Raw genomic sequence first — 12514 nt, 5'->3', positions numbered from 1 at the left:
GCCAGAGGGGCCGATGGCGCGATATGGCAGCCTCGCTTCTGTCAGTCTGCCCCAGGACAGCTGTGGCTACAACTGTAGCTGCCTCCACCAGTGTGTGAATGTGAGAGTGAATGAATAGTGGCATTGTAAAGCGCTTTGGGTGCCTTGAAAAGCGCTATATAAATGCAATCCATTATTATTATTATTATTATTATAATTTTGTCCTCATTTGTACTTTATATATGACAGTGAATGCTGAAGTTCTTATTAATAGCCTGTTATTGATTATTAACAGTCTAATGGAAAGAAAACACAGTTTACTGTAAGTGGCTGCAGTCAGAAAAGTTAGCAACTTGGCAGATTTGGTTGGATGATCTTATAACTGAGCAGCTCACAGCATTAATAAGGTCAAGGTAATCTGTGTCCATCCACTCTTGTCTGTTGCTGAAAGTGAAATGTAAGCCTGGCCCAACTTTTTAAGGTTTCTTTTAAGACTTTCACAGAATAGTGCCCAAGGTGCTCAGTCAGCCATGACAAGAGCCATTTTGATTCCCACGGGGTCAAATACAGCTGCTCTTTAACACCTGCAGTCCCTGCTGCAGACTGGGCTCACTCCATAAAATATTTACGTTTATCACTATGAAGAGCTGATCATTACACATCAATCACTTGCTGTCTTGAGGAGTTGTTGACTTCTTTGCAAAGTAAAGTTCGCGGGTTTAACAGTTGTTTCTACTCGATTTTTTCTCTAATGAGACTTAAAAATATTTTTTTTTATGTGCCAATCCAACATCCCATACCTCCACCTCAGACACACTTAAAACTATTCTCTACCTGTGTCCAGCAATGAGGTGTTTCCTGTTCTTATTTTAATTTACGCTTTTATGATTTTTTATTTTTTTTTTGTACTTCTGGTTAAAAACAACGTCACAAATAAACGCTGACATGGTTGAACAGATGTTCTACATCAGCTGGAATTTACTGAGATGGCGCTGACACGGTGGACAGATTCTGTAATCCCATTTCCTTCTTTTTTTATCACTGAAACTGTTTCTGCTTTAAGGAGGTCACGTGTTGATCTAAAGGGAAAAACCATGAGTGGATTCCGGGGATCGCGTCTTTGTGTGAATGTATGAAAAGGCTCTGGGAGGTTAAAGAGACGCGCTTCGCCACCGGTAAAATGCCTCGTTTGTGCGCTCTGCTCGCCCTGCTCTTTGCTGCAGGCTGCTCGCTGTGCGCCGCGGATGTCGGGACCTTCACTCCGTGCCTGCAGTTCTTTTACAGGTCTTGGCCCCCTAAGGGTCTGGCAGGGACGCCGATCTGCCAGCGTTTTATCAACAAGTATCGGTTCGCCACCCTGTACAGCCGACCGCGCCGCTCGCCCTGGTTTTCCGCCTACTTGTACACAGTACCTGCGGGAAAGAGACCCTCAGCATCCTGGAAGTTTGAGCCACAGGTGAGAGTTTGAATAATTCGTGTGTATTTATATTAAAAAGAACAACCGAAGTAACAGATAGCATGCACTATGGTGATTATAGAAGCTGGAATGGAAACAGGCCAAAGTAAAAAACAAAACACAAAAACTAAAGTAAACTAAAAGAAAGAAACCCAGTTTAAGCAGAACTTAGACTTTGTGCTGTGTCAGCTCTGCGTGCAAACAAGTCTCAGAACTGTTAACCGCTCCAAGTGTGTTGACATGCCAGCGAAAATCATGTGATTTTCGAGCATGTGCGGCAAGAGGAATTTGGTTTATGGGAGGAAGTTGACTGTTGACATAATTACTATAGCGCTGGCTGGTATACAATATTTTTGACACTGCATGTTTGAACGAGATAAAAGACGACTTGGTAAATCCTTCAATCCTTTAATTGTCCCACAAGGAGAAATTTGATAAAATTTACTGGAATACACACAAAATGTATGTTCCACTGTAAAATCCCAAAATATAAGAGTCACACAGGAGTTAAATGGGGAAGGCAAAATAAAATGACTGTGATGGTTTGGTAGAGTTGGAGTGAGCAGAAGTAGAAGAACAAATATTTAATTTGAATGCTGCTTTTCCCAACTTCCTCTTGTGAAGTTTGTTTTTGTTATGTTATGTGATGATCTTTGTACGCTTATCTAATCCTATTTTCACTTGTAGTAAAGTCAAGGCCAAAAGTCAAACTTTTACTGACAAATAAATCAAATTAATGCAAACAGTCAGCATTTGCAGTATTGACCTTTCTCCTTGTTCCTTCAGTGGGCTGGTTTCAGTCATTATGCAAACGCTACGTCCAGATGAACAGAATCAACTTGTGGAGCTTTAGCTTTCTGCTAATTTCTGCAGATTGGTCAGTTTAAGGATTTTTAACAGGACACTTTTCTGTGGCATGGCTGAGATCAGTGTCAAGGGTAAACCCTGATTGGTCCTGCCTTTATCAGTGCTGCAAACTGAGGACTGGCCATGTTAAAAACGTGAATAAAGAGAAATAAATGAATAAAAACTGAAGTGTTTAAGTGTTTGAAACTCAAATTTTGTGCTACTTCCAAAATTTTCATATATTGTTCAACGGTACAGTTAACAGGTTTTTTTTCTTTTTTTGTGCCGCATATTTCTTGTAGGACACTTTCTCGCTTTTATAATGCAGACTATGTCAAAAATATCCAACACTGGCTCAATATGTGAGACTGTAAGGAAGTGGGGGTGGTGGTTGTAACCCTTTGACTGTTTATATCAAGAAAACTTTCCACGACATCCTGTTAAAGGCCGTGTGAAATGAATAAATAAAAGTGTTAAGATTTCTCATCCCAACTAATAAAATGACGAAAAGCCTGAAAGTTCTTTGGACGATAAACATAAGCGCCACATGTGCAGCAGGAGATACCCCACTCCTCCACCCTAAACGGAAACCCCCCTGCTCCTCTGATTAGTCAAAGGCGGAAATGAAATTGAGACTCTATTTGCCTAATTTATGTCCCCACTTTTGATTTCAGTGTGATGATCTGCTTTGCATTTCGCACTTCTGAATGTACAGAAATGGGCTGCAGTTTATCCGGACAAACAGCAGGGGGCACTAGCAAGAGCACTTCTCAATGAGACGGAGCGATTGGAGCTAAATATGTAAAATAAGTTTTTACACCTGCTTCTAGAAAAAAACGATCTTACTTTAGTAAATACAGCAATGATAATAATATAAAGCAATGCTTCTGTAGTTTCTCTCATTAGGAAGCTGACATTGCGCAAAAACCCTTAGCATTCTGCATCTCCAAAAGTTGATTCTGTTCATCTGGATGTTGCGTTTTCAGTGGGAGGAACAATGGGCTGGACCTCCCAGCCCATTGTTTCTTCAGTGGGCTGGTTTCAGTCATTATGCACATGTACTTTTTATAAGATTGGGGAAACCTGCAGTCAGCTGAGACTGAAGAAGTCACTTGGATGAGTGACGAAACGTTTCTCCCACTGAAAACACTTCGTCCAGATGAACAGAATCAACTTGTGGAGCTTTAGCTTTCTGCTAATTTCTGCAGATTGGTCAGTTTAAGGATTTTTAACAGAACACTTGCTTGATGTCCTGTCTAGCCCAGAGTAAAAAAAGTGACACATAAGTGAAGGCCACACTGAAAACATGTTTATAGTCTTGGACTAAAGGCAGCATCGAGTGGCAATGCCAAAATAAACTTCATAACTTAGCATCTTTTATTTTGTGAATATTTGCTTATTTAGCATGAGGCTAGGACAAATCCCTCTCAACCGTAGGTGGACTGGTAATGACCGGGTGGTTAAGTTTAAAGCATAGTCCTGGTACTTCCGTTGAAGCATTGCTGATAATAGTACAAATGCAGCTTTAGGAGTATCGACAACATTTTAGCCGAACAGCTTAAAGTCATTTGTGAAATCAGTGAAGTGTAAAGTCTGTAATAAAACGCCGTTTCTTCCTGATAAACAGTTAGCCTACCCAGGGGGAGATGGCAACATGGAACAGTTCCCCCCAGGCCCTCTGGATCAGAACATCGTGGAGAGCCAGGCAGTGCAGCTGGACTACATCAACTCCACCTACTCCCGTGGACACTTGAACCCCAGCCTCCACCACATGAGCCACGACACCCGCTCTTCCACCTTCACCCTCACCAACGTGGTTCCCCAAAAGAAGGGTTCCAATGATGGGCCTTGGGAACTTCTGGAGAACAGTGTGAATCACACCTTAGCAACCTACTGTCTCGGAGATGCCTACGTCGTGACGGGCATCATCCCCTACCGCAATGACGAGCACTGGCTCAAGAATCACCGCGTGGCGGTGCCTGAGTATATGTGGTCTGCCTACTGCTGTCCAAAGTACAACCAAAGTCTTCCAAAAGAGCTAACCAACGCCTTTCCCACGTACGCGGGCATCGGACGCAACGACCCCAACAGCAGCGAGGAGATTGTGCCTGTTGATAAGACGGTTAAGAAACAATTCAGGGGATATGATGTGAGAAAAATGTCCCTGGAAACACTCGAGATGTACTTGAAGGACAGATTCAATACTGTTGTTAGTGTGTTTTATGAGCAGTGCACCGGATCAGACCGATCAGAAAATACATAAATGATACATAAATGTTGTTTATACACACATTTCTGTGAGGAGAATAACACAAAGTGCAAATATTAATGACCACTACTGAAATGATTCATACACAACGAGCTGTTCAAGTAGTTCAAGAGTTCAAGTATGCACAAAACACCTTAAACCACTAGGTGGTGTCCTTGTGCAATACATGTAGCTGCACATTTCGGCTGAAGTTGTATATATGTATCAAACTAATTCATATTCTGATTCTGATTCACTAATAACTAATAATGATCAGTGGTTTAAGAACTACTCGGGTACTAAACAACAATGCACATTCCTACCAAAGTAGAGTGCAGATGTTTTGTTAGCCAAATATACTTGAAGTATCAAAGAAAACGTTTCATAACCTGATCTATAACTTCTATATCTTTGCCCCAAAGGGAAAAAGTGGCAATGACTCCAACTCTTCCATGCAACATCTATATTACTACATATTCTTCTTTTATTTTTTACTATTGAGAAATTGGAATGTCCTAATTTTCCCTTTTGGGTGCATAACCTCTTAAGCCCCAAGGGGGTTTCTGAGCTTCCTGCTTGAAAATGTAATGCCCAAATTTAATTGATTATTTCTCTGCAATTACAAACTCTGTCCTTACAATCTTGGTATCAAAATAAAGCTAACACTTGGGAAATTTCATCAGAGGTGTAAATATTGAAGCAGATATTACTGTGTCAAAGTTACTGAGAGTGGAACACAGAAAAAGTAAGTAGATTTTATCCTCGCCTAATTTTTTTTTTTTTAATTTTTAGCATATAACCCTTTTAAAAATATGCCTCAGATCACATTTGGTTCCAGAAATCCAGTAACCAACATATAAACATCATCTGTGCAAAGATTTATGTTTCTAAAGTGAAACAGTGAAAAATTACAGTGCTGTCAATACATGAATATCCAGACGTTGTACAAAAATGTCCAATTTTGGCACACAATTCGACACCATGCCAGTTGATTTTTTTAGGTATTAAAGAGCAGAAATTAATAAATTTTATTAACAGGCCTAAACATGCTTTTTTTTAAATATATTTTTGAAGAATTAACCACACGTTTACATGGTAACAGCCCTTTTCTGCAGTGCGCATAGAGCGTTTGATTGGCCTCTGGCCCTTTAAACTCCGAGGGGCTGTAACTTTGGTTTCTTTTGGTCAATTTGCGTGATTGACACCTCTTTTTAATGTTTGAGCCAATAGATTCACAGTGATGATGCCACGTTCACCACTCCAACCAATCAGACGTTGTGATGCCAAAACCCACGTGGGCCCAAATTTACTGCATGTGGCGTCTGTTCAGTCACGTGTCTGTAGGTGGGTCTAAAATGGAGGTTGTTGACGGAAAACTGCTCTGATGCTGCTAGGTAGGCATGGCAACTACTGTTAATCACGTGGCTACCAGCTACCTGTGAAAATAACGGAGAAAATCGGGATGGTAAGCCAATTTCTGTCTTAGCGCATTTGCGCCGCTGTGTGTTTTTGTGGTCTTCTTTTGCGGCTCATTCAGTGAATTTTGGTCTGATCGTGGTGAAACTTGGTGTGTGGAGTCAGTGATAGGTCTGGAAGCTAACCAGCCCATCTTTAGCCGGTTACACTAAGTCTGAAGATTTTCTGGTTCGGTTTTGTTTGTTTAGGGACTTCTGCGCATTTACGTAACTGCTCGTTTAATCACGGCTTGTTTTCGGTGTGTTTGGTGGTTCTAGAAATGGTTTATATGACATTTTAGCTGAGATTCTGAGGTTTCTGTGGATACCACACATGTCTGGACTTATATTTCTCAACCCGCGTTATAGCCGATTAAACGTGATCTCCTCCTTTTTGCCCCCAGTACCAGAGGCGTGGGGCTTAAGTGGATAAAGTATATCCGATTTATCTAACAGCACATAGTATGTGTTAATATGAGCACCTGCAAATGACAGAAACTATAATAAATCGATATAGAAAAGATTTTCATTGCTGCAGTGTTCGTGTCCTAAATCAGCTTCCACTGTCTGAATCAAAATGTTGTAAAATTCCACAGATGATTAAAAATGTAAAGCTCGACTCTTAAAATTATATTCCAACACAGTACTCGAGTAACTGTAATGAATTACTTGCCAAACCTGCTGGTTTTGTTTCTACTTCATGCCCCAATCAAAGTAATGAGTAACACTCAGTCACCTGCTCCACAAGTTAAACCCAACTGGTTTGTCGTTGTGTGTATTTCATGTCAAATGATCACTGACGCTTGTGTTTTATCACATCAGACTAGTAAGAATTTATTGCATTTACAGGTAATACAGTAGCACAGGTGTACAGTTGGCTACACGGTGGTGTTTCAAGCAGGTTTAATCTGACAAACATGAATCAACAACTCAGTAAGATTGCTGCATGTGAGGAGTGAAAAGCTTGTCCCAGATCTCCACCTTCATGATGGCCCTGCCCAGGGGGGACATGGTACCCTTGATGTCCAGGCTCCCGCCCTCAAAGGTGAGGTCGGAGCCTTTGGCCTCCGCCCGCAAGAATCCCACCTGCTCTTTGTTGTAATACATCTCTTTGAACAGGCTCTCATTGCACTCTTTGCCCTTCTTGTAGATTCCCAAGGCGAACCAGTTCTTGTACATGTTATAGTCATATGGCACAGAGAACATTATAGCGAGTGTCTCATCGGCTCTGTTGAGCTCCTTCTTGAACAGGTCGTAGGTCAGCACGCCCACTGCCCCGGTGGCTTTGGCTTTGCCCTTGCCGAAGTTGCACACTTCAGTCTTTTGTGGACGTACAGTCGGTTGTGGGGGGCTGCGGCAGCTGCCACTGTCCAGGAAAATCCTTTAATTTTTAACACCAGCAAAAGTGAGGAAAAAATGAAAGCAGGAGGCAAAATTTGAAAAAGAATTTTCCTAACTGGATATTTGTCAAGCTGCACCTGAAGCATATTCTAACTTTAATCTGTACAGACAAAGTGAGCAAACGTGCATTTATTTTGGACATACTTAGGGTCAATCAGGCAGTAGTTGTTGGTGAGGTTGGTGATCTCTATGGTGACGTTCCTTCGGCTTTCGACAGCGGCAGCCAAAGCTTCTGCAGATTCACTCATGGTGTGGCTTGTAAAGGCTGTGACAGACAGAACAGAAGTGTAAACTGCAGATCTGTGAATGAGTTTAACCAATTGAAATAAAAATGCAAATCAAACAACTGAGCAGGAATGAAGCGTCTTACCTGTCGGGATCACTGGTACGTAGCTGACTCGTGCTCGGACAGATTTGAGACACTGAGTTCAGCAGTTACATGAGTCTCGTCGGGGAATGCGTTGCACCCAAAGGTGTCTCCACCCATAAGCATGCATCCAGCTCCCAGGTCACTTCCCATCGCATGTCTGCAGAGGCGTAAAGCAAAGGGTGTAGCTAACAACAACAGCACAGGATAACTGTAGTCTTTTTGTTCTCACACTGCTGTCAATTTGTGAAACTACGAACTGGTTTGTTGAGCTTTGTGGGATTTTTCTGCGCTACACCTTTTCTTTAAATAAACATGCTTGGTCTCGGCAGAGGGCTTAGACAGTTTGAAACACGTCTGTTGAAAGGTTGATGAATAACCTATTCGCCAAACCAACAAGAAAATTAACTTTAAACGTAAATTATAAGGTTATAATAGGTTATAATAGGTTATAATACGTTATAATAGACCCTGCACTCCTAATAGTACTGTGTAATCCCATTGGAAGAACAGGAAGAGTTATTCATCCTTGTCAAGATAAGAAAAGATGTGGCAATAGGTACTAAACATTAAACATAACTTATTAAAAAGATATATTAAATAACTCAATAAAATTACATGCAATGACAAAACAAAATACCACAGCAGGGTAATGTTGGTCTGTATTTGTGTGACTGTGCAGAGCAGATCACAGGAGCAGCATGTCAGAGATGAACACCTGATGATTTTACAGGGAAATAGTGTTTAGATTAGAGATTAGGATGCTCTAGAACAGCGGTCTCCAACCTTTTTTGCGCCACAGACCGGTTTATGCCCGACAATATTTTCACGGACCGGCCTTTAAGGTGTCACGGATAAATACAACAAAATAAAACTAGTACCGGTACCGAAAAAAAGAAAATTTATTCATAACGCACGTGAAAAGACCCAGGAAAACTGAGTTAACAATAAAAACGATAACAAAATAACGCTGAAAACCGATAAAACCCTGAAAACTATACATTTCACACCTGAGCCTCAACTCTCGCGGCCTGGTACCAAACGACTCACGGAGGCCCGGGGGTTGGGGACCGCTGCTCTAGAATAAAGCATGCATCCTTAATACTTTTGGGGAGGTTAGGACACTTATTCAATACTATATCATTTGAAAACTTTTATATTAGCTTCATAACGATGGCTCAGTGAAAACAACATCTTAAGGATGAGATAATAAGTTAGATAGTAAGATAAAAGTAAAGACTACAATTTGAGAAAGAACTAATGATGATCCCAACTCCCTTTTCCTCTCTTTTAAAACACTCATTATTTTTAAAATACTTATAGTATTTTTTGCAGTTTTATACTCTTTTGTTTCGTCGTACCATTAGTAAGCAGGAAGTGTTGTCAGCAGTGAACTTAAACCCTAACTTTAGAAGAAATTCCACAGTAAATAACTGGAAAATAGCGGGACAAGTCACAGGCTGGGATGATTAGCTACATTTTTATTCACTTTTGCATGCAAACATTTGAAGTCACGTCCAACAATTTATTTTTCGATTGAACAAAGAAACACAGAGGACAACAACTCCGTTGAATTGTTTTTTATTTGTTTAAAGCACCTCTAAATCACAAGGATGACAACTTGCACTTTGGTTTTCAGGAATATCAGCAAATACACTCGACACATTTGTTTGCGAACATTTTATTCTCACACCTAATACAACCGGACTCTTTAGCCCATCCTGTCATACAGCTCCAGTTTAACAATAGCTTTGCCCTCATCGGACATACATGCCCTCACATCCACCGTCTTGCCTCTGAACACCAGCCCTGAGCCTTTGGCCTCGTAGCGGACAAAGTCGCTGCAGTTCTTCTCGTTGTACATGTAGTTGAACAACTTACTGTCGACAGCTCTCGATTTATCAAGGACGCCCACGCCGAGCCAGTTCTTGTAGAAGTTGTAGTCGAACGGCACGGAGAACATGATGGCCACAATGCCATCGCAGCGGCGGTTGCGCATGTCAAACAGGTCGTAGGTCAGCACACCCGCAGCACCTGATGCTGTGTTGTCATCCTTGGTGAAAGAGCACACTTCTGTCTTAGTGGTGCGCACGGTGGGCTGCGGAGGGCTGTGGGCGAAGCCACTTTCCATGTGAACCCTGAAAGGAAGGAGGGCAAAGGTTTATTAATGCACCTCGATGTAAAAACAGTCAACTGTGCAATATCCTCCTGACTGTTGATGCCATCAGACATTTAACTCTGGCGCTGCTGGAGGTGGTGCAAGCTCATCAACTACAGACTCAACAGGACTAATGTTTAAATATCAAAGGACATGCAAATATCATTCTGGCCATTTTTTACACATCAGTAAAAAATATTGGTTACAATTAAAACGCAGATACGGAGCCCCGCAGGGGACATGGAAAAAAAAATTAAGACGGACTTTTGCGAGATCTCGCAAAACTTTTGCGAGATCTCGCAAAAGTCCTTTTGCAAAAGATCTTTTGCAAAAGTCGCAAAAGTCGCAAAACAAACTCAGGATCTTGCAAAACTTTTGCGAGATCCCGAGTTAGTTTTGCGTTTTTTTCAGGCGTGAATGTAGTTGTGTAAACGTCAGATACCTGCTCGTTTTACAAGACATCACATATTTGCAAAAGTGCTCCAACGTTTTCGGAGATCTGACACCCACTAGCTCGAAGCTAACGGGAAGTCGAGACCTACTACAGCCGGGAGGAACACCGCTTTCCCGGCACATCGTGCCTCGACCTCCCGGTCGGCTTCGAGTTGGCAGCCTCCGAAGAATGCGGCTAAAACTTTTGCGAGATCTCGCAAAAGTTTTTGCGAGATCTCGCAAAAGTCCGTCTTAATTTTTTTTCCTCCCATGTCCCCTGTGGGGCTCCGTACGCAGACACAAGAAACCACAAGGATACAAAGTAACAAATGATGGCGGCAGAAATAACTTGTGTTAAAGAGTGATAGACGGGTCTTTTTGTCTGACGTTTGATAATGTTGCATCACACGGGCATTGAAATTGAGGTTTTAAAAGATAAATGTCTTTTTTTGTTTAACTGCAAACAATAAATGCTCTCTTACATAAACAAAGAAATCAAATACTTTATGCTGGAGTAAAAGAGAAATAGTTTGGGCTCTGTTACTTTGGGTTGACGAGGCAGTAGGCGGTGGTGATGTTGGTGATTTCCATGGTGCAGTTGCGATTGGTGGTAAGAGTGGTGGAGTGGGCCTCTGCATTCTCAGCCATGGTGGCGACTGCTGGTAACGGCTACAAGAGAAACAGGTGTGAGCCGTGCAAAGTGCAGCAAAGCTCTGTCATGAAATGTTTTAGCTGTCCTGCTGAAATAAACACTGGAATATGATCTGAAGATGAAGGTAAACACGAAACATTATATATAGCCAAAAAGTCCCTATTAAATATCTGTATTCACTAATTTCACAAACTGACAAAAACACCTGCAGAAATGAGCACTTACTTCGCGTTAGGTGACACACACAGGATGGCAGAGAGTCCTCTGAAAACAGGTCGGACTTCGATTTGGAGATGAGTTTAAAGCCACGCCCTCTCTGTCACACCTAACACACGAGCTTCAGTTAAGTGGGCGTGCCTTTACTGTGCTTTTAATCAAACAGTATGCGATCACTTCACACATACCTGAGAGTCTGGTAACGAGTAAAGAGTTGCACCCAAAACCTCACGATCCTTAAACCACCCAAACCGGTCCATCTTTGCAGCTGACATGAAATTCTGCTTTTCTTTGTTTTTTTTCCACAGTCTGTCTCTTCACAGGAGATTTAACATTCTTGCAACAGTTTCATGATTCATGGACACGAATTAATTCAACACGCCCTTTTTTAAAGGTCTGGATGTTTAAATATTTGTCCTTGATGTTTGAATCTGCAGCCTGTCCCAACATGCAAAAACTGGAAGTGAGAAAGCAGAAAAGTTACCAGTCCATCAGCCCAGCAGTTCACATTCAGACACGTATTATGACTAAAAACACAAAGAGGGATTACAGATTGCTGTGACCCAACAAATAATTGCAGAATGACAATACAAAAGCAGAATTACTGCATAAACATGCAAAAGTACAAATAAGAAGTGCAAAACAATGAGAACCAAATAGAAATGGAGCACAAAGTGACCAATAAGAAATGGTAAAAAAAAGTTCCCCGCCCACCCTTGTGGGCAGTCTATCCTTCAAGCTCCTCTACCAGAGGCCTGGGAGCTTGAGGGTCCTGCACAGTATCTTAGCTGTCCCTAGGACTGCGCTCTTCTGGACAGAGATATCCTATGTTGTTCCTGGGATCTGTTGGAGTCACTTGCCTAGCTTGGGAGTCACTGCACCTAGTGCTCCAGTTACTACTGGGACCACCGTTACCTTCACCACATCTTCTCGAGCTCTTCTCTGAGCCCTTGGTATTTCTTGAGCTTCTTGTGTTCCTTCTTTATAGTGTTGCTGTCATTCAGAACCGCTACATTTATCACTACGGCCGTCTCCTTCTGTTAGTCTACCACCACTATGTCAGGTTGGTTAGCCATCACCATTTTGTCCATCTGTATCTGGAAGTCCCACAGGATCTTAGCTCGGGGCCAGCCACTTGGTTATGGTGTTCCATGTATGCCCCACCTGCTACAATCTTACAACCCACCCAGTCAGTTGGGGCCCTCTTCTTGATGTATTCATAGATGTTTGTCCTGGCTCCCCCTTGCCATAACATTTGTGTTGTACCTCGTCAATCTCCAGCTGTGAGAGCAATCCCTTCTTTTG

At 41.9% G+C, this 12514-nt stretch overlaps 3 protein-coding genes across 3 annotated transcripts; 1 reads left to right on the top strand and 2 right to left on the bottom strand.

Annotated features, from left to right (window-relative positions):
- Positions 1 to 252: 252 nt before the first annotated feature.
- Positions 253 to 7685, top strand: LOC146512220 (endonuclease domain-containing 1 protein-like). The gene is made up of 2 exons (XM_085170529.1): positions 253 to 1435; positions 3909 to 7685. Exons 1-2 carry the CDS (start codon positions 1112 to 1114, stop codon positions 4542 to 4544), a joined length of 960 nt encoding a protein of 319 aa, XP_085026655.1. The 5' UTR covers positions 253 to 1111; the 3' UTR covers positions 4545 to 7685.
- On the bottom strand, positions 6787 to 7643 carry LOC146512221 (DELTA-actitoxin-Afr1e-like). Its single transcript, XM_085170535.1, has 2 exons — positions 7529 to 7643; positions 6787 to 7364 (listed from the first exon to the last, which is right to left on the bottom strand). Exons 1-2 carry the CDS (start codon positions 7630 to 7632, stop codon positions 6914 to 6916), a joined length of 555 nt encoding a protein of 184 aa, XP_085026661.1. The 5' UTR covers positions 7633 to 7643; the 3' UTR covers positions 6787 to 6913.
- A 1631-nt stretch (positions 7686 to 9316) lies between the features above and the next one.
- Positions 9317 to 11354, bottom strand: LOC146512219 (uncharacterized). The gene is made up of 3 exons (XM_085170536.1): positions 11219 to 11354; positions 10886 to 11010; positions 9317 to 9889 (listed from the first exon to the last, which is right to left on the bottom strand). Exons 2-3 carry the CDS (start codon positions 10987 to 10989, stop codon positions 9463 to 9465), a joined length of 531 nt encoding a protein of 176 aa, XP_085026662.1. The 5' UTR covers positions 10990 to 11010; positions 11219 to 11354; the 3' UTR covers positions 9317 to 9462.
- Positions 11355 to 12514: the final 1160 nt, after the last annotated feature.

This window comes from Neolamprologus multifasciatus, chromosome 8, assembly GCF_963576455.1.
Source record: "Neolamprologus multifasciatus chromosome 8, fNeoMul1.2, whole genome shotgun sequence".
Taxonomy (NCBI): Eukaryota; Metazoa; Chordata; class Actinopteri; order Cichliformes; family Cichlidae; genus Neolamprologus; species Neolamprologus multifasciatus.
Note: the sequence above shows the minus strand (reverse complement) of the source record. Positions and strands in the feature narration are given on the sequence as shown.

What these genes read in the sequence shown, in the direction of transcription:
- LOC146512220 (XM_085170529.1), top strand. Translation starts at nt 1,112, where the DNA reads ATGAAAAGGCTCTGGGAGGTTAAAGAGACGCGCTTCGCCACCGGTAAA. An exon ending in CCTGGAAGTTTGAGCCACAG is followed by an intron (nt 1,436 to 3,908) that starts GTGAGAGTTTGA and finishes CCTGATAAACAG; the next exon opens with TTAGCCTACCCAGGGGGAGA.
- LOC146512221 (XM_085170535.1), bottom strand. Translation starts at nt 7,632, where the DNA reads ATGAGTGAATCTGCAGAAGCTTTGGCTGCCGCTGTCGAAAGCCGAAGG. An exon ending in TACTGCCTGATTGACCCTAA is followed by an intron (nt 7,365 to 7,528) that starts GTATGTCCAAAA and finishes TAAAAATTAAAG; the next exon opens with GATTTTCCTGGACAGTGGCA.
- LOC146512219 (XM_085170536.1), bottom strand. Translation starts at nt 10,989, where the DNA reads ATGGCTGAGAATGCAGAGGCCCACTCCACCACTCTTACCACCAATCGC. An exon ending in TACTGCCTCGTCAACCCAAA is followed by an intron (nt 9,890 to 10,885) that starts GTAACAGAGCCC and finishes CCTTCCTTTCAG; the next exon opens with GGTTCACATGGAAAGTGGCT.